At 37.9% G+C, this 22,541-nt stretch overlaps 2 protein-coding genes across 9 annotated transcripts in view; one reads left to right on the plus strand and one right to left on the minus strand.

Moving 5' to 3' along the window:
* The first annotated feature begins 11,175 nt into the window (after positions 1 to 11,175).
* LOC141488397 (transmembrane protein C1orf162 homolog) lies at positions 11,176 to 21,926 on the plus strand. 3 transcript variants are annotated; one of them, XM_074188427.1, is made up of 6 exons: positions 11,179 to 11,270; positions 13,070 to 13,117; positions 15,958 to 16,030; positions 16,387 to 16,484; positions 17,045 to 17,097; positions 17,348 to 21,926. In XM_074188427.1, the coding sequence occupies exons 2-6, from the start codon at positions 13,081 to 13,083 to the stop codon at positions 17,525 to 17,527; spliced, it is 441 nt and encodes a 146-aa protein (XP_074044528.1). In that variant the 5' UTR covers positions 11,179 to 11,270; positions 13,070 to 13,080; the 3' UTR covers positions 17,528 to 21,926. The 3 variants fall into 3 exon arrangements, with proteins under 3 accessions (XP_074044530.1, XP_074044528.1, XP_074044529.1); XM_074188429.1 differs by lacking the exon at positions 13,070 to 13,117 and having other exon boundaries at positions 11,176 to 11,270; XM_074188428.1 differs by lacking the exon at positions 13,070 to 13,117 and having other exon boundaries at positions 11,185 to 11,270; positions 15,879 to 16,030.
* LOC141488396 (transmembrane domain-containing protein TMIGD3-like) overlaps positions 19,198 to 22,541 on the minus strand; it is an 81,696-nt gene continuing 78,352 nt past the window's right edge. For 5 of the 6 annotated variants that reach the window (XM_074188421.1, XM_074188426.1, XM_074188424.1 and 2 more), the window contains 3 exons: positions 21,927 to 22,060; positions 21,364 to 21,428; positions 19,198 to 19,317 (listed from right to left, as the gene is read on the minus strand). In XM_074188421.1, the coding sequence (XP_074044522.1) occupies positions 19,306 to 19,317; positions 21,364 to 21,428; positions 21,927 to 22,060 (211 nt within the window). In that variant the 3' untranslated portion in view covers positions 19,198 to 19,305. Of the gene's footprint in view, positions 19,321 to 21,363; positions 21,429 to 21,926; positions 22,061 to 22,541 lie in introns of all 6 variants that reach the window. The other variant, XM_074188423.1, reaches the window with a different exon arrangement.

Genomic DNA, 22,541 nt, shown 5'->3' on the forward strand with positions numbered 1-22,541 from the left:
ATTTCCTGATAAATAACTTATTCACCAGGGATGTCTCTTTGGATATATTCTGCCTTTTACTTTATAACTCCCCAAGTTAAGAAAGTTTGTTTCTTATAAGACTATCTGAGGAAAAACCTCAAAGTTTAAATAATCCATTAGTTTTGCTTTTTTGCCTAGTCATGAAGTGGCAGAACTGAATGTGACCCCTGAGTCCTTATTTCTACTACACCATGTGCTTCAAGGATAAGATGCATATTTTGTATTAGCCTGTTTGGTATTCAAAGCCTTTCTGAGCTGACTCCAGCTACCCTATCCAAGCCAATTCATCTCATCAGCTTACGTTCCTACCAGGTCTGCCTAATTGCTTTTCCCCATGGAAGATGCTCTGTCTCCTGTCCTGGTCCCTTGACCCACCCAGTTCAACTCTTGAGTTGACTAGCTTCCTCCAAGCTCAAGAGTCATCTCCTGTAGGAAGCCTTTTCTTTCCCAGTTGCAAATGCTTTTCCTTCCCTGTCCTGCCTGAAGTTACTTTGTACCTATTTGCTTGTTGTTTCCCTTCAGTAGAAGGCACAGACCAATTCATTTTTTTCTTTGTAACTCCTAGGCCTAATATGAGTAGGCATTTAATACAAATTTAGTTGAGAGTCTTTGTCATTTATCTTGGTGAAAATCAGTTGTATTGCATTATTCTGATGAACCATTTAGTAGCCCTGTAGAGGAAATGAAGTTAGGGTGGCTTTCTTATTAAATCACATTTGCTTGTAATGGTCACTTCATTTTGGTGTTAACAAACCATTTAGTCTTTATGGAATCCTGCCTGAAATTTAAAAAAAAAAATGAGGGGATCGGACTAGGTCCTTTCCAGCTCTGAATCTTTGATCCAATCACAAAGTTCAAGGGAAGGGGATGCTGGAATCACTTTATAAGTGCTTTTGGTGTCGGGGTAATTTGTTCTGGTCATATTTGTTAGGTCATTTAGGATTGATATAGGGGCTTTTGATTTTTTTTTTAAGGAACAGGCAGCTAGGTGGAGCCGGCCCTGGAGTCAGGAGGACCTGAGTTCAAATACAGCATCAGACACTTAATTGCCTAGCTGTGTGACCTTGGGCAAGTCACTTAACCCCATTACCTTAAAAATTCACCTTTAATTAAGGCAGAATGGTATAATGGGAAGAGCACTGGACTTGGAGTCAGAATGACCTGAGATCAAATCCCAGGTACAGTCACTAGCTATCATGGTTTACCAAGAACTCCAGCTTTGGCTAACAGACTTGGGGGACTGATAAGACCAAGAGGAAATTATGAGACCTCTTGGAATTGGTAAATCTGATCATCTTGTCTTAGTCTTCATCTTTCTCAATGCTGCATTTGACAGTGGTGACCACCCTTTCCTCAAGGATATTCTTTCTGGGTTTTGATTCCATTTCTTCCTCCTGATTCTCCTACCTATCTATCCATTCAGTCTTTGCTGGTACATCATAGATCCCCTAACTGGTTGTTTTCAAGGTTCTGTCCTAAGTCCCTCTTCTCCCTGGATATCAGAGGTTCTTAATCTGAGAACCACAGAGATTTCAAGGAGACCATGAATTTAAATGAGAAAATTATATTTTAATTTTTATTAACTTCTAAGAAACTTAACAAAAACATTGTGAAAAGGTCTCATAGTTTTCATCAAATTGCCAAAAAAGTTCATGACACAAAATTAGGTAAGAATCCTTGTTCTGCTCTATATTCTTTAAGTAACCTCACCAACTCCCATAGTCTTGTCATCTCTATGTAGATGTTTCAGCTACCTGTTCAGCTTCCAATTAATCCACTAAGAGTCTAACATTTCAAAAGGGATGTCCCATAGACATCTTAAACCCAGTATGCCCAAGACTGAAATCATTATTTTTGCTAAACTTGCTATTTTTCTTACTATTACCATCATTCCTGTCTCCCATGTTCAAAGTTTTGGACTCTGCATCATCCTTCATAACCTGCCAAACCTTGGGGTTTCTATCTTCACAGCACAATGATGTTTGTCCTTTGTTCTCAAAGAAGACCATAATATCAGGGAGGTGATGCCAGGACAAGCAGGTGAACAGAATTTGAGTGAGGGGCCGCTGTGCTAAATCACCAGTCTCACTTTCTCCTCCGAACCCTCTGGATTCAGTGACCAGATATAAATCAGGATGACTGGAGATAGCACTAAATATGAAGCAATCAAGTTTAAGTAACTCACCCAAGGTCACACAACTACTGTCTTAGATGGGATTTGAACTCAAGTGCTTCTGACTTCAAGACCTGTACTTCACCCTCTGCTCCATCTGGCTGCCAAATTTTTTACAGTTGATCATTGAACAATATTATTTCCCGGCATGATGATCTCCTAGTTCTCACTCCATTTTGCAAGTTATACATCTTCCCATTTTTGTTTTTTTTTAAACCATTCCCTGAGCATTTCTTATAGTACAATAGATCTTCAACTCAAGCACAGCCCAATTTGTTAAGCCATTCCCCAATTCTTGAACATCTCCTTGATTTCTTTGCCACCACAAAAAGAGCTACTATAAACATTTTTGTACATAGAGGTCCTTCTCTTTGATCTCTTAGAGACATAGATCTAGTAGTGGCTTTGCTCACTCAAAAGATAGGCAGTTTTGTAGCCTTTGGGACATAGTTCTAAATTAGCCTCCAGAAAGGTTGAATCAGTTCATGACTCTACCAACAATACATTATTTTCTCTACCAACAGTGCTTATTTTCTCCCATTCCTTCGATATCTTGTCGTTTCTGATAGGTGGTACATCAGTTATTTACATTTCTCTAATCAATAGTGATTTAAAGCATTTTTTCAAATGTCTATAGATACCTATGCTTTTTTTCCCTTTTTCCTTTTTGCAAAGCAATGGGGTTAAGTGACTTGCCCAAGGTCACACAGCTAGGTAATTATTAGGTGTCTAAGCTATTGCCCCCAATAGCTCCAATTTCCCTTTTCCTGAGGCAGGATATTATCCAAAGAGATAAAACTCTCTCAGAGGAAGTAATCTCCTTATATATGTCCAGGGCCGGTGCTCTAGCCACTGTGCCACCTGTGCCCCAATTTCTTCTGAAATCAACCTGTTCATATTCTTTGACCATTTAACAATTGAGGAATGACTCATTTTAAAATTTTGATTCATTTCCCTTTTAGTAAATTATAATTTACCTATTATCTTTTAGTTAAGTCTAGTTCTGCTTTTGCTTTATCTGAGATTGATTGCTATCCCTGCCATTTTTACTTCAGATGAAGCATAAACCACTGAGTCAGAGCTCGACCAAAAGCAAAAACTCCCTGAGTTTGGTCATGCTTTTCCTCTTTAGTGTAATTGCTTTTATTCCTCTTTCATCTACTTCCCTCTCTTCATTTAAATCCTATCTGCTGTTCAAGACCTAACTCAAATTAGCTTTTCCTAATTATCAGAAAGAGGATTTCCTTATTCTCTCAACCCCTACAGCACATTTAGTATAATACCATCACAATGTAGTTATTAACTACACTTATGGACTAATGTTCATACAATTCTATTTTGTTTTTTCTGGATCTTGTCTCCTCAGTTATTACCTCTAGAATACAAATTCCTATGGCCTTTAAAGCTGTCATAAAGTCTGACAGGCAAATCCCCTTATTCTTTAGAAATTAGACAATGCTGAAGGAAAATATATTCATAATTGGGGAAGGATTATTCAACCATGATAAAGCATTGAAATTCAAACTGAGCCCAGTTTCCCATGTCCTTGGTCTGTGGCCATAAACCAGAGGGAGGAGCTCCAACCCTTCAAGTCCTAGCTGTTTTGTTCTCATGAAAGAAAACTATGTCAGTGGCCTAAGGTTCGTTGTCTTAAGTCACTTCTCACAATTTAGTCAATGCTTTTAGGAACTTAGATGGTTTAGATCATATTTTTAATACTGATATTGGCTATGGTTTCTTTAAACATTAATTTTTATGTATACATATATATGTGTAATAAATTTTTATTTTGCTTTGTTTTAAAGTATGATTGCTGCTTTTTTGATGTATGTACTGTATAATCAATTTTGTTCCAACTTTTTTAATTCTACATATGTCTTTGTTTTTAAGATGTGTTTCTTGTAACCAACAGATTGTGGGGTTTTTTTTATTCAGTGTTACTTTTTTTCCTTTTACTGACTTGTTGGATACATTCACACGAGTTATGAGTTTAGTTTGTTTTCCTCCATTTTTGTCTGTACCATTGCTTACGTTTATTTTTGTTTTTTAAGTCAGCTTTTTTTGGTTCTTTTCCTTTTAAAGCATCATTTTGTCTCTCAGATTAGTTTTAATCTACTTTGATGCAATCCTATTCCCATAGTCTCTCTTCTACAATGGTCACCATACTCTTCCCTTTTGTTAAGCCTTTGCATGTTTTGTGGATTTACTTATTGGTATCATTCTTTATATAATTCGTTCTTGCCCCCCCCCCTTTCTCCTGTTAGTGATTAGTTCAAAATCTCCCCTCCTCGCCTTTTGTTAGTTTTACTTTTCAGCACCTTTTTTCCAAAAAAAGATTTTAACCTTGTATCTTCATTTTCTTCTCTATTCTGAACTTTTATTCTTTGATTCATAGACTGTTTTTTTAATTTTTGTGTTATTCATTAAAGTTTCTGAAGTACCAAATCTGAGCTACTTTTTGAAGTTTTGTCTTTGTAGATCTTATTCCATTGTCCCCCTTTTCTGTTCTTTTTCACTCAAAGTAGAAAGTAATGATAAAAGCATCATCCCATAGCAGAAATTCTGTATCACAAATTATGTGGATCAGTTTTAGCTCCTGGCCTGCTCATGATCATTCTCCTTACTAGTTGATGCTAGGTGGTCTACTCTCTGGGTCCATGTCCTCTCACTCTTATGCATGCCTGTTGCCCCCAATAGCTCCAATTTCCCTTCTCCTGAGGCAGGATAATTATCCAAAGAGATATAACACACTCTCAGAGGAAGTGGTCTCTTTATATATCTATTCCCCTTGACCAGACAGATGCATTATAAGGTCCTTATCTTTCAGTATCATTGGAAAACTCTTCCAAGGAAGCTTCTTCCCCTTTGATTTGAAACCTGCCCTCCACTTTCCCCTAGTCCCAATCTCTCTCCCTTCTATTGCCTTTCTTGTCCAGTTACAAGGGTTGGTTATCTTCATTGTTTACCCCTTGCAACTGATTACAGTACATCACCCATTCTACTCTATGTTCTACTTTTTTCTTTATTCACCTTCCTATTCTAAATATAATTGCATGGAATACATTGATCCATTTATGGGGAAGATAGGAAGGTTCAGTCTAAGGTGATGCAGTCTGAGGAAACAAATAAATGCTAAATGACTTCAACATCATTAATATTGATGGTTGGATTTGAACTGAAGTTTGTCTGACTCCAGGTCCAACACTCTATTGAGCCACTTAGCTAGCTAGAAGGGAATTCAAATTGTTTAGCCCTGGGGGCAAAACAAAATGCAAGGAGCAAAATGTGAGAAAAAAAAATTCCTTACAGTGAGACCTTTCTCTGACTCCTTCCCTTTTAATGGATCTAATTACCATCTCCTTGCTGATGATTCTTAAATCTACCTATCCTGTACCAATTTCTCTGCTGACCTCCAATCTCCTATTTCCCTTTGTCTTACATCTTGTACTAGCCAGTAGACATCTTAAACTTACCAAAATAGGACTCATCTTTCTCACCAAACCTTCCTCTCCTTTCTCTTTTCCTTTTGCTATAGAAGGCAATACCATCTTCCCATCCCTCAGGCTAACAACCCTGGAATAAACTCACCCCATAGCCATGCTATTGCCAAGACCAGTTTGATTTTTATTATTTTTTCCATTGTTATAGTTTTCCAACATTCATCCACATGCATATGCACATTTATAGTTTCCTTCCACCCTCCCTTCCCAAACCTTCCCCTCAGTGGTGAAGAGTCTGGTGAATACTGTACATGTAAATTTGTTATAGATTGGTTATAGATTAGTAATTTTCTGTATGAGGAATTTGAACTGAGGAAGAAGAAAACCATGAAATAGGAAAGAGAAAAATAAGAGAAATTTTTAAAAAGTGAACAATTATGTTCATTCAGATCTGTAGTTTGGAATTATTTTGGTTTTTTCTTCATCTAGATGTGGATAGCATTGTCCATAACAGATTTCCCAAGGTTGTCCTAGCTCTTTAAATTGCCAAGAGTAGATGTATTCATCAAAGTTGATCAACTTACAGTATTGTTAATGTGTACAATGTTCTTTTGGTACTGCTTTCAGCATCAGTTCTGTTTTTTTTAAATTTCTGACCTTTATCTTTTTTAATATATCTATATGTTTTCCAGTTATATACAATAGTTTCTACCTATTTTTTTGTTAAGGTTTTGAATTTTACACATTTCCCCCCCCTCCCCACCCCCCCACAGAAGGTAGTCTGATAATCTTTACATTATTTCTATCATCAGTTCCTGTAATTCTTTCCATGTTTCTCTAGAGACTAACCATTCATGGTTTCTTATAGAGCAACAGTACTCCATAATATTCATAAACCATAACAAGTCATTCCCCAACTGATGGTACAATTCTTTGCCACTACAAAAAGTGCTTCTATGAATATTTTGGAACATGTGGGACTATTTCTGGATATAGATCTAGTATTGGTGTTGCTGAGACAAAGGGTATAATGTTTTATTGCTCTTTGGTCATAATTCCATATTGCTCTCCATATTGTTGAATTAGTTCCCAATTCTACTAAAAGTACATTAATCCTTCCACAACCTCTCCAATATTGATCATTTTCCCTTTTTTGTCATCTTAATCTGATGTGTGAGGTGGTACCTCATAGTTTTGTGTTTATCAATGATTGAGCATTTTTTCATATTATACTTGAATCTTTGAAAACTATTCTTTGACCATTTATCAATTGAATGACTAGTGACCTTATAAATTTGATTAAATTCTCTACATTTTAGAAATGAGACCTTTATCAGAACCTTAGCTGTGAAAATTGTTTCCCAGCTTTGTTTTCCTTCTAATCAGCATTGGTTTCCTTAGTGCAAAAATTTTTTAAACTTTTAATATAGTCAAAATCATCCATTTTGCAATTTATAATGTAGGATTGGAATTGTTCCTAAAATATTTGATATTCATTTGTAAATCCATCTGGACCTGGAGACTTTCTTGGGGAGTTTGATGATTTTTTCTATTTCTTTTTTCTGAAATGTTTTATTTCCTCTATTAATCTAGTTTTTGTAAATATTCAACCATTTTATTGTTTATCAAATTTATTGGCAATATAATTGGGCAAAATAGCTCCAAATGCTAATTTCCTCATTCACCCTTTTCATTTTTGTTACTGGTAATTTGATTTTTTCTTTTTAGGTTTTTGCAAGGCAAACAGGGTTAAGTGGCTTGCCCAAGGCCACACAGCTAGGTAATTATTGTCTGAGACCGGATTTGAACCTAGGTACTCCTGACTCCAGGGCCAGTGCTTTACTACGCCACCTAGCTGCCCCCCCTACACCACCTAGCCACCCCTTGATTTTTTTTTAATCAGATTAACCAAAGGTTTATTTTATGATTTTCCTGCTTTCAATTTTATTAGTCTCTGATTTTCAGAGGTTCTAATTTGGTATTTAATTGCAGATCTTGGTTCTTTTTCTAGTTTTTAAGGTGCATACTCAATTCATTGGTCTCTTTTTTTATTTCATTCATATAAGCATTTAGAGATATAAAATTTCCCCTAAAAACTGCTTTGGTTGCAACCCATAAATTTTGGTATGTCAATTTCCTAGGATGAAATTACATCCTTGATTTGTTCGTTCTTTAAAATTAATTTAACTTCCAATTAATTGTTGGTTTATCTTTCCATGGTACTTTATTACATGTAATTTTTATTGCATCATGATCTCAAAAGTTATTTTTGCTTTTCTTCATTTGATTATAAGGTTTTTATGCCCTAGTATATAGTCAATTTTGGTATAGGTACCCTGTACTGCAGAGAAAAAGCAGTGGTGGGATTCAACTGGTTCACACCAAGTTTGGCAGAACCAATGCCTAATTTTAGGTTGAGTTCAGTGAACTGATTGTTAAAATGGCACTTGTAATCAGGGTTCTAAAGGTAGGTGCCCAATTTGGAAATTTACATTCCTTACATCTTTTTCTATGTGCATCTGTCTAGCAGCATTTACTAAGTGCTTATAGTAATGCTCATTCTGTCCATAGGTGAAAATTGATAGAACTATGCTTAATTTCATAAAATGCATACCTTTGATGAAATACATTTTAATTTCCTCATTTTCATTACTTCAGTGTATGTAAAGAAAAAGTGCCAAACCACCAGGGGGGACAGGCTGTCATTTCTGCTTTGTATAATGCCCAAAATTCCCAAGATGAGTGCACTGGTGTTCCCTGAACAGTGAAAGCAATAGCAAGCTGGGACACAATGAACCAATAAGGGTTATTTTATCCATTTCAGAAGCTATGGAATAAAAATAGCTGGAATAAGATTTGGTTCTGAATATGTTACAACACTGGTTGCTGTGATCATGTGACTGCTTGCACTCTATATTCATTTTCTTACTGTAATATAGCAATCTCATTTTGTGTAAATCTGTTCTTGAATATTAAATGCATGAAATATTAAGCTACCTTTGTATAGTCAGTTATTAGGGCAGAGAACTGGTTAATTTGAATCCTACCACTGAGAAAAAGGTATATTCATTTGTATTCCCATTTAGTTTTCTCCAGAGGTCTATTATATCCAAGTTTTCTAAGGTTTTATTCACCTTAACTTCCTTATGTTGTGATTAGATTTATCTAGCTCTGAGAGAGGGAGGTTGAGGTCCTCCATTATAGTTTTGCTATGTCTCCTTGTAATTCCTTCAGCTTCTCTAAGAATTTGGACACTGTACCACTAGGTGCATATATGTTTAATATTGACATAACTCCATTGCCTATGGTACCTTTTAAGGTACTTTTGCTTTATCTGAGATAGTATCACTATCCCTGATTTTATTTTGCTCCAGTCTTTACCTTATGTGTATCTTTTTCAAGTGTGTTTCTTTTTAATCCATTCTGCTGCTTCTGTTTTACGGCAGAGTTCCATCTCATTCACATTTACAATTGATTACTAATTCTTTCTCTCCATCTTATCTTTCCCCATCTGTACTTTTTCCTTTCCTTTGTTTTGCTCCCTTTCCCCTTTAAATTTTAATGTTAAGCTTACTTCCACTTATACCTTCCCTTTAACAGTTCCTTCTTCCCTTTTCTTTCCCCTTCCCCCCACTTCTTCCCTGTAGGGTAGATTTCTTAAACTCAATTGGTAATGTATGTTATTCCCTTGCTGGGCCAAATCTATTAAGATTTACTCAGTTTTTAGACCCTCCCTCCTTTCCCTCTACTATAAAAAGTCTTTGTACCTGGTTTTATTTACCCACTAATGCCTAGCCTTCTCCTGTTATATTTTATGTTGTTTTAACACTATCTTGTACTTACATCCCCTTTGTCAAAATATAATCCTTTTATCTGACTTAAAGTATAATCAAAGGTTGATTGCTTGAAGAGCAATATTGCCTCATTGTCACTAAGTACCCTCCCCTCTTCTCATTAAACACATTTTTTTTAGGTTTTTGCAAGGCAACGGGATTAAGTGGCTTGCCCAAGGCCACACAGCTAGGTAATTATTAAGTGTCTGAGACCGGATTTGAACCCAGGTACTCCTGACTCCAGGGCTGGTGCTTTATCCACTATGCCACCTAGCTGCCCCATAGACACATTCTTGAGAGTCATGAATAACATCAAATTATAACCTTTATATCTTACCCTCTTTTCAAGTACCCTCCATGGACACACAATCTTCATGAGCCAAAGCCAAATAATTTTATGAACCATTTTTATAGCCCTCCCCCCAAGCATACTTCCTCCAATTGTAGCCAAAGCTTCAAGCAAGACATCTCGTATTTTCATGAGGTATACTTCTCCAAGTATACTTTATCCACAACCCACCCCAACACTCTCTCCCATTGTCCCTTTAAAGTATGGATTAAGATCATTTTCCAATTTATTTTCAACCCTTCTAAGTACCATCCCACCCTCAGTTCCTTTTGTACTATAAACCTCTATCTAGAAAGTCTCTCAAGAACATTGTTAAGGCACAGGGAGATACCAACCACAGGACCAGCAATGGGTGTCCTCATCAGGGAATGTGCTGAGCTCTATTAACAAGGCAGAATTAAAGTAGCTCAAAAGTAGTATGAGAAGTATTCACCTGGACTATTTTGCCTGACCTGTGGTAAAACATTCTGAGCTTGTATTGGTCTGATCAGTCACAGTCAGACACTGTAATTTGCCTCATAGCAATGTAATTTTGATCTTCAATAAGTCTAAGAACCAACTATACCCATATCCTCGAAGTATGGACTCAACTATGTTCATAATATTCATTGCTGCAGGGACACTGGCCTTTCATGAATGAGACCCTGCCTGGCACCGATGTCTGGAATGTTCTTATTCTGTTCCAACTACTGATCTCTCCCAACCCTTCTTGATTCCAATACTTTGCTTCTATTATTTCCTAGCTGTCCTGTAGTTTGCTTTGTATAAATTTGTTTGCATGTCTCCCCCTATTACATTTTGAGTTCCTTGAAGGCATGGAGCTTAGCATACAGTAGGCATTGAATCACTGAGGATTCCTAACCTAGGGCCAACCTAGATTCATCTACCCTTATTTCTTATCTTTTAGTGTCAAGGCAGAATGGTGGATGGACAGGAAGTGGAATATTTGCTATAGTGAGAATCCCTGGGTGTCTCAAAACATAAACCTGTGAGTCAGTATGAGCACCCTATCTGAACCTGGAAGCTAGTGAGAAAGGGAGACTGAGCTTAGCATTCTTCCAGAATGAGGATCAAAACTGGGTTCATCTGATCCCAAACCCAGTGGCTCTTTTGTGCCATGTTGCTTAGATATTCCATACTTGGCTGAATAATAAAATTACCCTTTTCTATTCTTTTCTGTTCCTGTTTCAAATCAGATCGACAAGTGACTATTGAGACATTTAAGGACAAAAATGGTTCAGCTAAAACCCACTTGACAGAAACCTCCCAGTGGCTTAATAATACTGAACCCCTGTGAGAGCTTAGCAGTGGTTGGCTGGATTGTATACGACTGTTGGTTTAACTACATTATTTCATCATTATTGCAAAAATGAGCCAAGTTCCTAAAAAAGGAAGCAAGTACAACTAGCAGTCTGACTTTTTTTCAGTCATCTCACCAGAGTTTTGCTTCTAAGGTAAACTCATTTTTTATTCTTTTCTTAGTCTAAATTGTTCTAAAAGAAATACTAAGTAATCTCTTTGACCATTAAAATAAATTTTGTGTTTTTAGGAAGAGGTTGTCTTTAAATAGTTGGGAAAGGGCATTTTGTATGGCTGAAATGTTTCAGGATTTAGTCAAAAATTGTTTCCAGGTCTATGTTCAACTATATCCATATAGTTGTTTTGGTTTTGCCAAATATTTGGCTTATTTCTGCTTTTCTGCATTTGATAGTAAGGTTTTTATGCCCTAGTATATGGCCAATTTTAGTATAGGTATCCTGTACTGCAAGAGAAAAAGCAGTGGTGGGATTCAACTGGTTCACACCCAGTTTGGCAGAACCAATGCCTAATTTTAGGTTGAGTTCAGTGAACTGATTGTTAAAATGGCACTTGTAATCAGGGTTCTAAAGGTGGGTGCCTGGGCAGCTGCCCAATTTGGAAATTTACATTCCTTACATCTTTTTCTACGAGCATCTGTCTAGCAGCATTTACTAAGTGCTTATAGTAATGCTCATTCTGTCCATAAGTGAAAATCGATAGAACTATGCTTAATTTCATAAAATGCATACCTTTGATGAAATACATTTTAATTTCATTTTCATTGAAGGTATGGAGCCTAGCATACAGTAGGCATTGAATCATTGAGGATTCCTAACCTAGGGCCAACCTAGATTAATCTACCCTCATTTCTTATCTTTTAGTGGCAAGGCAGAATGGTGGATGAACAAGAAGTGGGATATTTTCTATAGCGAGAATCCCTGGAATTAATTAATTTTCACTTATTTTCTCCTTTTGTGTACATAAATAACAAGCTTCCAAGGAAATTATATGGTTTTCCTTTTATGAGTCTGGAGAATAAGTTTGGTGGTTTTAATATTTCACGGGGATAGTGTTAAACCGATGAGTCAACATGTATTAATCATCTGCTTTTTATCAGAGATTCTGCTAAGCATTACTAACACAAAGCAGTAGTGAAACCAGTCCTCTTGACCTTACAGAGCTTGCCTTCTAACAGGAAAGATAAATCTATACATACCAAATACAAAGTAGTTGGAAGCCACAGATGAGAAGGCACTTGCAGGAAATTAGGAGTTGAAGCGAAGGAGAGAAGGGGGATAGTCCATACAGAAATACTGTGATTTTTGAAAAACGGTGATGCAGTATAGTTGGACCATAGGGTGCAGAATGGGGAATGATGTGTTAAACATTTGGTAAAGTAGGTTTAAAGTCTAAAGAAATTTACATTTTCTGCTAGAGGCAATGGAGAGCCACTGAAGTTTATTTAGGCAGGGACTGGGGCAGATAGTGACATGATCTTACTCTGACTTTAGGAAAATCATGGTAGCAGTGTGAATGGATTTGAGGTGGACAGGGGAAACCATTAGCAGCTATGGCAATATATTCAGGCAAGAGGTGATAAGGCATGAGTGGAAAGAGAAGGGGATTATATGTGTCTATGTATTTATGTGCATGCTTGTATATAGACACATATAGGCATGTCTACATGTATATATGTAGATTGCAGAGTTAAAAAAATTGGATTTCTAGGGCCACAGTATGGAATGACACTGCAAATCCACATAATAGCTGCCTGACCTAGGGCAAGTCATTGCTCTTCAAATTTCTCATCTGAAAAATGAGTTAAGCTCTGTTCCTTAAGGTTCCTTTTAACTCTCAAAAGATTTTGATTCCAGGATTCTTATATGCAGTCCCACAGATAGCTCAGGAAATCTCTATTTGCCTCATTTTTACCTTGTCCTTCTCTTTGCCTTAGAGGAACAAAAAATGGGATCAGGTGAGACCAAACCAAAATCAAATACTGGTAAGTTTGTGACATGCAGTCCCATTATTTTCTTTCAGCTCTTAGACTTATGAGGTTGTAGTCACTGGAACATTACCTTTGTATTTTAATGAGAAACTATTGATCATTATATCCCTACAGATGTGAAAAGTGTTTCAACACAGCCCTAAGAGGTGAAAATAGGAAATGAAAATGATACTGCCCTTGACCTGTGAATATAAGGCATTTCCCTTTCTTACATATATAATCAGTAAAAGAGATCTACAGTATAAATAGTCTCCTACTGCCTTGAATAGTCAGATTTTCTAGTTAATTGTCTCTGGCCGGGAATATTTTCAAAATAGGTGCTTTGTTTCTGCAACCTCTTCTTCTCCTACTGTCAAATAGTGATCATGGAATGCTATTGAATGGAGATAAGTCATATGTCCTCATAAGATTAAGTATGAAAGTTAAAGGATGGGAATGGGCAATCTAGCACAAAGGCTCCAATAATTTTTTTTTACATATCTAAACTATTTCAATAGGTTTCTTTTGTAATTCTATTTTATGCACTTAAAAACATTATTCTAAGTAATCCATATATTTTAACAGTCTGCCAAAGAGGTCCCTGAAAGTTTAAGAACCTGTAGTTTAGCCAAAATAAAAAATGAACTAGTACTTGAAGTGAATGTAGTGGAAAGAACCCCAACCTCAGTTTTTACAAAACCCATTACATTCAGAAGGTCCAGTTGGTCTCATGACTATAAAACATGATTCTATGAGTTTCCTTAATTCTAAGACTAAAAAACAAGAGGCCCTAAAAGATCGGTTCCACCTGTAAACTGAAGATCTATAAGCCCACATCCTCAAAAATGTTGTCATCTGTAAAATGAAGTTGGACAGAGATATTTTTTTAAACTTCCCAGCTCTAATGATTCTGGCATCTGAATTCAGTACTGGTTTTTGTTAATTAAACTTAAGTTAAAAATAAAAGTGACAACTATCACTATTATTATAGCTAAATAAAACCATATTAGAAATAAGAATCTACTATCCCTCTCCCTAACCAAAAAGGGAAAAAAAACCCTATATTTCATTTCAAGGACAATTATTCTTTGGTTTATCCACATTATGCCATTCTATTATGCAGATAATTGTGAGTTGACTACATTGTTCAATTTAACAAGCATTTTTTGAACACCTCCTTTACGGCAGGCATTATGCTATTATATTACCTATTGGGAATACAAAGATGAAAAATGAAATGGTCCTTGCTGGCAAGACCTTGTCTTCTGATGGGAGAAACAAAATTTAGGGAAATCTATATAGAGAATCTATGCTGAGTAAATACAAAGTAAATTTAGAGGTGATGACAGAAGAGCGAGCGAGAGGAAGAGAGATAAAGAGCATTAATTTGGAAAAGTAAGTATTTGGTAGGCCAATTTGGCTGGGATACAAAATATATAAGAAGGAATAAGGTACAATCTTGTCTCAGACGAGAGGCTACATTTTATCCTAGGGATGGGTTGGAGGAGGATTCAAGACAGGCAGAAATACCATTTGTGAGGCTATTGCCATTAAGTCCAGGTAAGAGGTGATGAAGGCCTGCACTAGAATGATGGCTATATGAATTAATAGAAGGGGGCAGCTGGCAGAGACTTGGGAAGGTAGAATTGACAGGACTTGGAGGCGAGTCAAAGTTGATTTTGAGGCTGAAAATTCAGGTGACTATCCCAGTTTGTAGAGTTTGAGATGTTTATCAGAGAGCTGTTGATGCAGGATTAGTATTAGGTAAAAAAATTAGTTTTGGGGGTCAGGGGGAACTCAGGACAGAGCCTTTTAATCAATAAGCATGTTAAAGACTTACTATGTAATAGAAACACATAACTCTATCCTAGGGGTACAAGCAGCTGCCCCTCTGTCAGGTGGCAGCATGTACACAAAGAAGCATAGCTTGGGAGGGGTAGTTTGGGGGACCTCCCATACAAAGAGTCTTGAGCTGAATCTTGAAGAAACCCGGGAATTCCAGGAGGTGGCATGGAGGGAGGACATTTCAGGCATATGAGTCAGCTAGCCCAAAATTGCAGATATTTGGATCATTTAGATCATATATATGTTTATATATTTATATTAAGGCTAGGCAATAAGCAAGCCTATTGGGAGGGGGGGTACTGGATATAAAAGATTTTTTTAAAGAGATGAGGAGAAGGGATGATGATCAAGATGATGATCAAGAGAGCAAATCTCAGGAGATGATGGGAGAGGACACAACACTTGGTTATTATACAATCACAAAGGCCTTATGTTCCATGTTACATATTTTACCCGTCCAGAACAAAAATTGATGAACTTGGTAGTTCAGAGTGAGGTCTATGTGTTGGTGCACATAAAAAATGGTTGCAGTAGTCTTTGGTGGATAATATGCATACACACACACACACACACACACACTATAAAAAGCTAAACCTTGTGCTGCTCATTTTCATATTTTATGAAAGCTCCAGTTTTTCCCCCCATGTTTAGCACATGATAAATATAAACTTTAAAATAAACAGCTGATATATATCACTCGACACACTTCTCATTTGATTCCAAGAGCCCTCTAACAGACCCCATTTAACAGGTGTTTTCCTTATTTTATCCCCATTTTTGAGGAAATTGAGGCTCAAATATCCTGCCCATGGCCATATAGCTAGTATCTGGAGCAGAATTGGAATCCAAAGACTCTATAATGGGATTTTTATAACTAATCCATAACTTAAGAATCTACTACTGATCCAATTCCCATTTCCACTTGCTTTAGTCAGCTTCTGAGATACAATGAAGTCAAGTCCCTCACTGGAAAGGGGATCCCCCAAACATCTGTTTGTATTCCATTGTAGATGAACCAGGCAGTCAGTCAACAGAAATCTCACCAACGTGTATGCCAGATTATAAAATTTTAGATTTCAATCGGTAAGTTGATCTTTGATGCTCTTTGCCTGGGGGGTCAAGAATGTGTTTGGGTTTGTGCTGGAAGCAAGGGACATTTGAAACCTTTCAGACCTATCCCACCTCCCAACTTATCTATGTTGTCTTCCGTTGGCATGTATGATTCTTGTATTCATGTCCCCAGGGCTTAGTGGTCCATAGTGTAGTGATACATAGACTTGTTGACTTGAACCAATTTTTGACTTAGACTCAGTGATGCTTACAATAGAAGATTAGGGTGCCAAACCAGATTCTTTTAGGGTTGAGTGTTTTGCTAGAGTAAGACAAGACTCTCTGGCTCAGACAGCAGGGACTTATTTACTCCCCCTTTGCCAAAATAGAATATATCCCTACTTACTTGTGGCTTTTGTGGCTGGGATTCTTCTGACGCTTCTGATCATTGCTGTCATCTGCCTCATCAAGAAATGCTGCCAGAAAGGTAAGTCCCTAAAAGAGGTCAAGCACCCCTCTCTTCCAAGCAGCAGTTGTAATCTTCCTAAACTCATGTCACAGACACCTCCACACCAACCACAACTCCGGTGGTTCCCTAGTACTTCTACTATCAAACCAATTCCTCTGTCCAACTTTTAAAATCCCTTCACAATCTGGTCTCTTCCCATATGGTATGATTCAATGACGCTGACCATGTTATTTGTCCATCCCTGGCTGTCCACCCTCCCTAGAATGCTCTGCCTCCTTAGCTTCACCTTTCACCTGTCCCTTTTGTTCCTCCCCTTTGTGAGCATACCTCCCATTTACCCAGCATTTATTTTAAATACATATAGTTACTGGCATGTCTCCCTTTGGGGAGTTAAACCCCTTGAAGGCAGGACCTGAGCATAAGCTGCTTTGTCTCTATCTCAGGATTTGAGGTTCCTGGTCCCAACCCCTCACTCCATAGCCCTTGAGGATATGCTAGCTAGAGGAAAGATGAGCAAGTTTCTTGCTCCAGGCTCTCTTTAGGACGTCTATCCCTCTTTCTCTTTGATCTTCTGACAGGTCGAACCAGACACTCCCAGAATATTTCCAAGACTTCAAATCCTTCTCATAAGGTAAGAGCATTCTATATTTATAGAGGACATTGAGCCCAAATGCCTCCTGCATGGAATGGGCAAGCATTGATTATTTCCTTTTGGAGGACTTTTCAGCTTGGACTTCTGGGGAAGGAAATGGAGAGGACTCTGAGGAGGACTCTTTGGTTTCCAGACCTCTGGTTCCTGCTGACCAGTGTCCTATTTCTTTGGACAGGTTTTGCTTGCATGGCCCCAAACTCATTTCTCCTATTCCATGTCTTCCCTACAGAGTTGTCCCACAGTTGAGGATACCCAAACCTGTGCAGACACTTCTCTCCAAGATTCAAAAGAAAACAGTGCCTACTTCGTAAAACACCAAGATGAAGAATCAAACCCCATTGTCTATGCAGAAATCAAAGTGCAAACCAAAACCAGCCTATCCACCACTGAAAGTCAGGAGATATGCTAGGACTGATGGCCAAGTCTGAATTGTTTCTTCTTTTACATCTTTTCAATCCTCTTCATCCTGTATATCCCAACAGTCCCTGTATAGTTGTGACCTATTTAAATACTTAATCTAGTCATTTCAAAAGTTGTTGGACAGGGCATTCTCTAGCCATGGAAAGGATTGATGATGATCCTCTGGCTTTGATTCTTAGTCTGACCATGAAAGGTAGGGACTATGGTAGAGTACATAGCTATATACAGCAATTGAGCTCAATTGATGTTGAATGACTTTGGAAGAGCAGCTGAAAAATTCCAAAAGAAAAAAATCTTATACAATCTTGGATTTTTCTTTATAGTTCAGACCTGAGCTACCAAAACTTCCTCTAAAATTCCAAGCCACGATATCACAGGCCTACCACAGTGGCAAGAAAAAAACAGAAGCTAGAAAAGAATTAAGTGCAATTTCTAAAGGGGTAGGAATCTGAGGGAGAATAATAAGCTGGGTAAAAGTTATTACACCCTTCCATTTACAGTAGACTCATAGGCATTGAAGAGGCTGTCAATGAAGGAAACCAAGTTTGGGAAAATGGCCAACAGAAAACTAGAAAGTGGAACATAACCTAACTACTGGCCCCATGATGGCAGTGAAAGATAACAAAATTTCCTCTGCTGGGCTGATTTTCTAAACCAGAGAGCTGGGAGTTTTTCCCAGCTTTTGTGTGAGGTCCTCTTTCTCATTCTCCTTTGTTGAAGGATCATACCTTATAAAGAGATATGAAAGAACAGGACCATCCTGTGATTCTCCAATTCTAATTGAGAAATGAATTAAGCTCCTCTTTCAGACTTCTTGAAAAGGGCTAAAAGTTCTAAACACCTTTTTTCTTTCTCTATGATTTTGGGACTTCTATCAAGAGTGGAAAGTTTCTAAAGCAAAAACTCACTGAATAATTCTTAAAACTGGTCCCAGATGCACCAGAGCTTTGTCCTGCCTCCTCTAGCTTTTGGTTCTGAGAGGCAAATAGAATCCTAGGGTTCTAAGCACCTTCGTGAGTCATTTGGCCAGGTGGTTTGAGAAGTGTGATGGGGAGATTCACCAGGTCATCAGCAGACATCGTGTGCCCTGACCATGCCTATACTTCTGTTTCCAGAATAAATTTATAATTTACTCATGATATCCCTAAAGGTATCTCACTCATCAAAAGCAATACCAGCTAATTCTGGTGAAAGTTGTAGACCACACACCAAAAAGTCTATTAATATTTAAATGACTCAATCTATGCACCAGACTCCAGATAGGCTTGACTCCCAATCACCTCTAAGATTTTATGGTTCTATGATCTCCTGTCTGGGATTCATGGAACTATTTTTAGGAAAATTTCTGTTGAAATAATCTACTGAGATCCCTAGAAAAACCTGTGGTACTCTCCAATATATTACTGTTTTATCTAGGAATTTAAAGACTTAGAAAGAAAATGTAGACATTCCTCTGGACCCAATAATCAGATTTCACCCCTTGCCCATTTCTATTTATAGAAAGCACCAGTAGAGAGACCTTTGGGTTATTCTCTGGTTGCAGTCCTGTTGAAGATGTTTTGCCTCTCTGTAAACCCTCATTTACAATAATTTGCAGAATGGAATAAAAGGCTGAGATATTGATAGCAATACCTGAGTCCTAGGACAATTACCATGTGATTCTTCTATGGCATTATTTTATTTCTGATTTTTGTTTTTTGAGAAATCTTCCGCCACATCTGTTCCCATGAGCCTTGTCCTGCATTGTCAGATGGCCCAGGAAGGACTTCATAGAGTCATCTACTTTGTGGGGGAAAGAAAGAGATGGGTGAGTTGAGATAAATCACCTGCCCCTATGTAGTAAGAGCTTGTACCTTTTAAGGAAAATGAATTTGCAAAGATACATCTCAGGACTTCAGTCCAAGGTCACTTTTCCAGCCTCCTCAGCTCAAGAAAACATTTGCTCATTCTGAATTGCCCTGGCTTAGGTCCTGAATTGCATTGTTAGATATAACACCAGATTTTTGGAGAGAAGCATTCAACTGAGCTCATTCAGAAAATTTTAGCCAGAGTTTGGGAAAACAAGTCTCAGCTGTTAACGTTATTCCTTACTGTATCAGTCAACTAACACCCTGTCATGCTTCCCAGAATATAAATTGTCTGATCTAAACCTTGTTTTCCCCTCAGCACCTAGAGCTCAGGGTTCTGCACAAGATGGGTAATTATGTGATTTGTGAGACCCAGGTCAGGTTTCCAAGAGACCTGGAGTAAGTCTCCAAGTAAAATAAATACCACATGGATACTTTATTTTACAGGTGACTAACCAGGCCCAGAAAGACTGTCTTGTCCAGGGTCCCACAGAGATTAATGATGGAGCCAGCAAGGACTCAAGAGCCCTAGCCACTAGAAAATTCTTTTAGGTTTTTCATCTAAACCACCCTGATACCATTTGGCAATCGCTATCTGTCCCTGTTAAATTTGAGAAAGGTCAAGTCTTCTATCCCCAGAAAGAATATTAAGAGAAAAGCAAAAGATGGGGGAAGGGGGTGAAATGCCCAGGCCTCCTTTATGTGCTAAGGGCTCTTCATTTGATTAACAGTTTTGAGGAGCAGTGCTAGGGATTCTGAACCTAAATAAAGAGTTAGGTGAAAACATACATTATGGCATTCCCCATAGTCAGGGCTTAGCTACACTAAACATTAACACAGTGCATAGATTATTGGGCTTGGAGTAGAGGAAAGCCAACCCCAAATCCCACCTCCACATTTTCTGCTTCTATGACCAAGGGCAAATCACCCAGCCTCCATTTTTTCATCTGTAAAAACAGGGATAATAACATCCTCAAAGGGTCATTATGAGACTCAAATGAAATGTCATAAAAAGCACTTTACAAATTAAAAATTTTTAAGTTAACAAATCATTCAGCTATAACTCAAACATTTGATTTTTTTTTCCTTTTCCCATGTCTGGGGAATTAACAGTGTTAAGTTTCTATAATTTTTATTTGTTTAAGAGGAAAACTGACCTTTCTTCCTGTGTTCATATTCCCAACTTTTATTGATGAGACCATAGCATAAGCCATATGTTAATTTCAGCCCACCTGACCCAGGGCAGTTCCAGTCACCTAAGACTTTTTCTTTTTTAATTTGCCAAATTAGCTAGCAGGCCATCAAGACCAAATGACTTATCCAACACTACAGCTGTGGAACAGGATGGTAGTAGGGGTTAGATCAATGAGTAATCATCCCTGAAGCTGAGTGTAATTAATTCTAAAATTACATTTGTGTGGGCTGCATAAATACAGATTTCCATATTTATGGTTCAGTATTGGAAACGTGTAGTCTCTTCATCCAGACCAGGCTATTTCTAGGTTATTGGGATTAGTCAGCCACCAACTATTAGCACTTTTGTATAAAGTTGTTCCTCTCCTCTGTAAATACTACAAATATTAGGAAAACATCGTACTGCTAGCCTACAAGAATCTCCAGACAGCTAAGCTCCTCTTCCTCAAGAGGATTTTTTGTAATGGATAATAAAATAACTGAGCTATGAGATAGGGCTCCTTAGTTCTCTTGAGTCTCCATATGGAAAAATAAGATAAATACACTTCATATAATTTCTGATACTCAAATGTCAGAAGTTCTGAACTAACTGGAAGTCCAAAAATAGTTGAGGCACATCAAAATGTAAATAACTGGAAACAAAAGCATGCCTTCCAGGTGGAGCACCCCAAATTCCCCACTGTGTTCAGGGCCTTACTACCTGCTCTCAGCCAAGCAACATGCCATGCAAAGAGACACTGCTCAGACCAGGGCCTGGGATAGAACAGTCAATTTGACAGCTTACCAGAGGTGTGGGTATCATAAGAGATGATCCAAACTTGTGATCTCTGAGTCTAATCAGGACCTTACCTGTGGAAGCAGAAGGGCACAGGGAACCTTAGAACAGAGTTACTGGGGATGCCAAAGCCTAGAGCTGCTTCATCATTCACCCACTCACAAATTCAATCTGCTTTACTGGAGGTGTAAAAGGGTCCGGAAAATTCTCACTCCTAATGTTCACCAAGAATAATCTCCACTGGATGGGGCCAGGACTTGTCTAGACAAGCATAGAAATTCCTACAGCCTTTGGCCTCTGGTCAACGTTGTAAAAATAATAAATTCATATATGCAAACTTGAATGTGCTATTATTATTCTTATTCCATGGAGTCATCTGAATACTCAGGTCTTGCAAATTTTCCCCAACTCACAGTCTGGCTTGATCAGGTCTCCAGAATTAGGCTGCCAAAGAGGGAAGCTTCAGTTTTTCTTCACCTGTCCAGAAGTCAGCCCTTTGTTGTGGTAACCATTTTGGGAAGTCTTTGTGGCTTCTCCTAGCCCCCTCCTATCCCCCACTACTTACCACTTACCCCGATTATGCTTTTGGATTCGCTTCCTCCTGAGTAAAACAACTGCGGTGATGATGACCCCCATCCCCATGATCAGGATGCAGATGGACAGGATAGACAGTCTCAAAGGGAGCAAAGGCTGGTGACATGTCCTTCTAAAGAAAAAAATTTCTGCCTCATTCAAAAGGTCGTGGTAACACACTCATATGTTTATTGCCAGCTTCCCCTTTTCATGACATCTGCATCTTCACTTCCACCCCTCATCCTAAACCCCACCATGCTCAAACCAAGCCTGCTCTGACAGCTCACTGGAAACCAACAAGGGAAAAAGAGAAAAAATCGTGATTTATCAGTTTCACTTGTAAGTACAGTACCTGGGGCTTAGGAGAGGTTAAAAAAAAAGAAAAAAGAGAGAGAAAATTCAGTGACTATCCTTGAGTTCATAGTTTATCATATAAATATCATATGAAAGAGCATCAAATTAGAAGGAATGTCATGAGAAATGCACTGAATCTGATAACAAGCAACTTGAGTTCAGATTCCAATTCTACTATTACTGCTGTGTATTTTTCCCTCTATAAGGATGTTTTTTTATCTATAAAGGAATAAGGGAACCATCTGGGAACAAGGAATGAG

This window comes from Macrotis lagotis, chromosome 5, assembly GCF_037893015.1.
Source record: "Macrotis lagotis isolate mMagLag1 chromosome 5, bilby.v1.9.chrom.fasta, whole genome shotgun sequence".
Taxonomy (NCBI): Eukaryota; Metazoa; Chordata; class Mammalia; order Peramelemorphia; family Peramelidae; genus Macrotis; species Macrotis lagotis.

Coding starts and splice junctions, on each gene's coding strand:
- LOC141488397 (XM_074188427.1), top strand. CDS start 13,081: ATGGGATCAGGTGAGACCAAACCAAAATCAAATACTG. Junction 13,118..15,957: donor CAAACCAAAATCAAATACTG/GTAAGTTTGTGA, acceptor ATTCCATTGTAG/ATGAACCAGGCAGTCAGTCA. Junction 17,098..17,347: donor CTTCAAATCCTTCTCATAAG/GTAAGAGCATTC, acceptor TCTTCCCTACAG/AGTTGTCCCACAGTTGAGGA.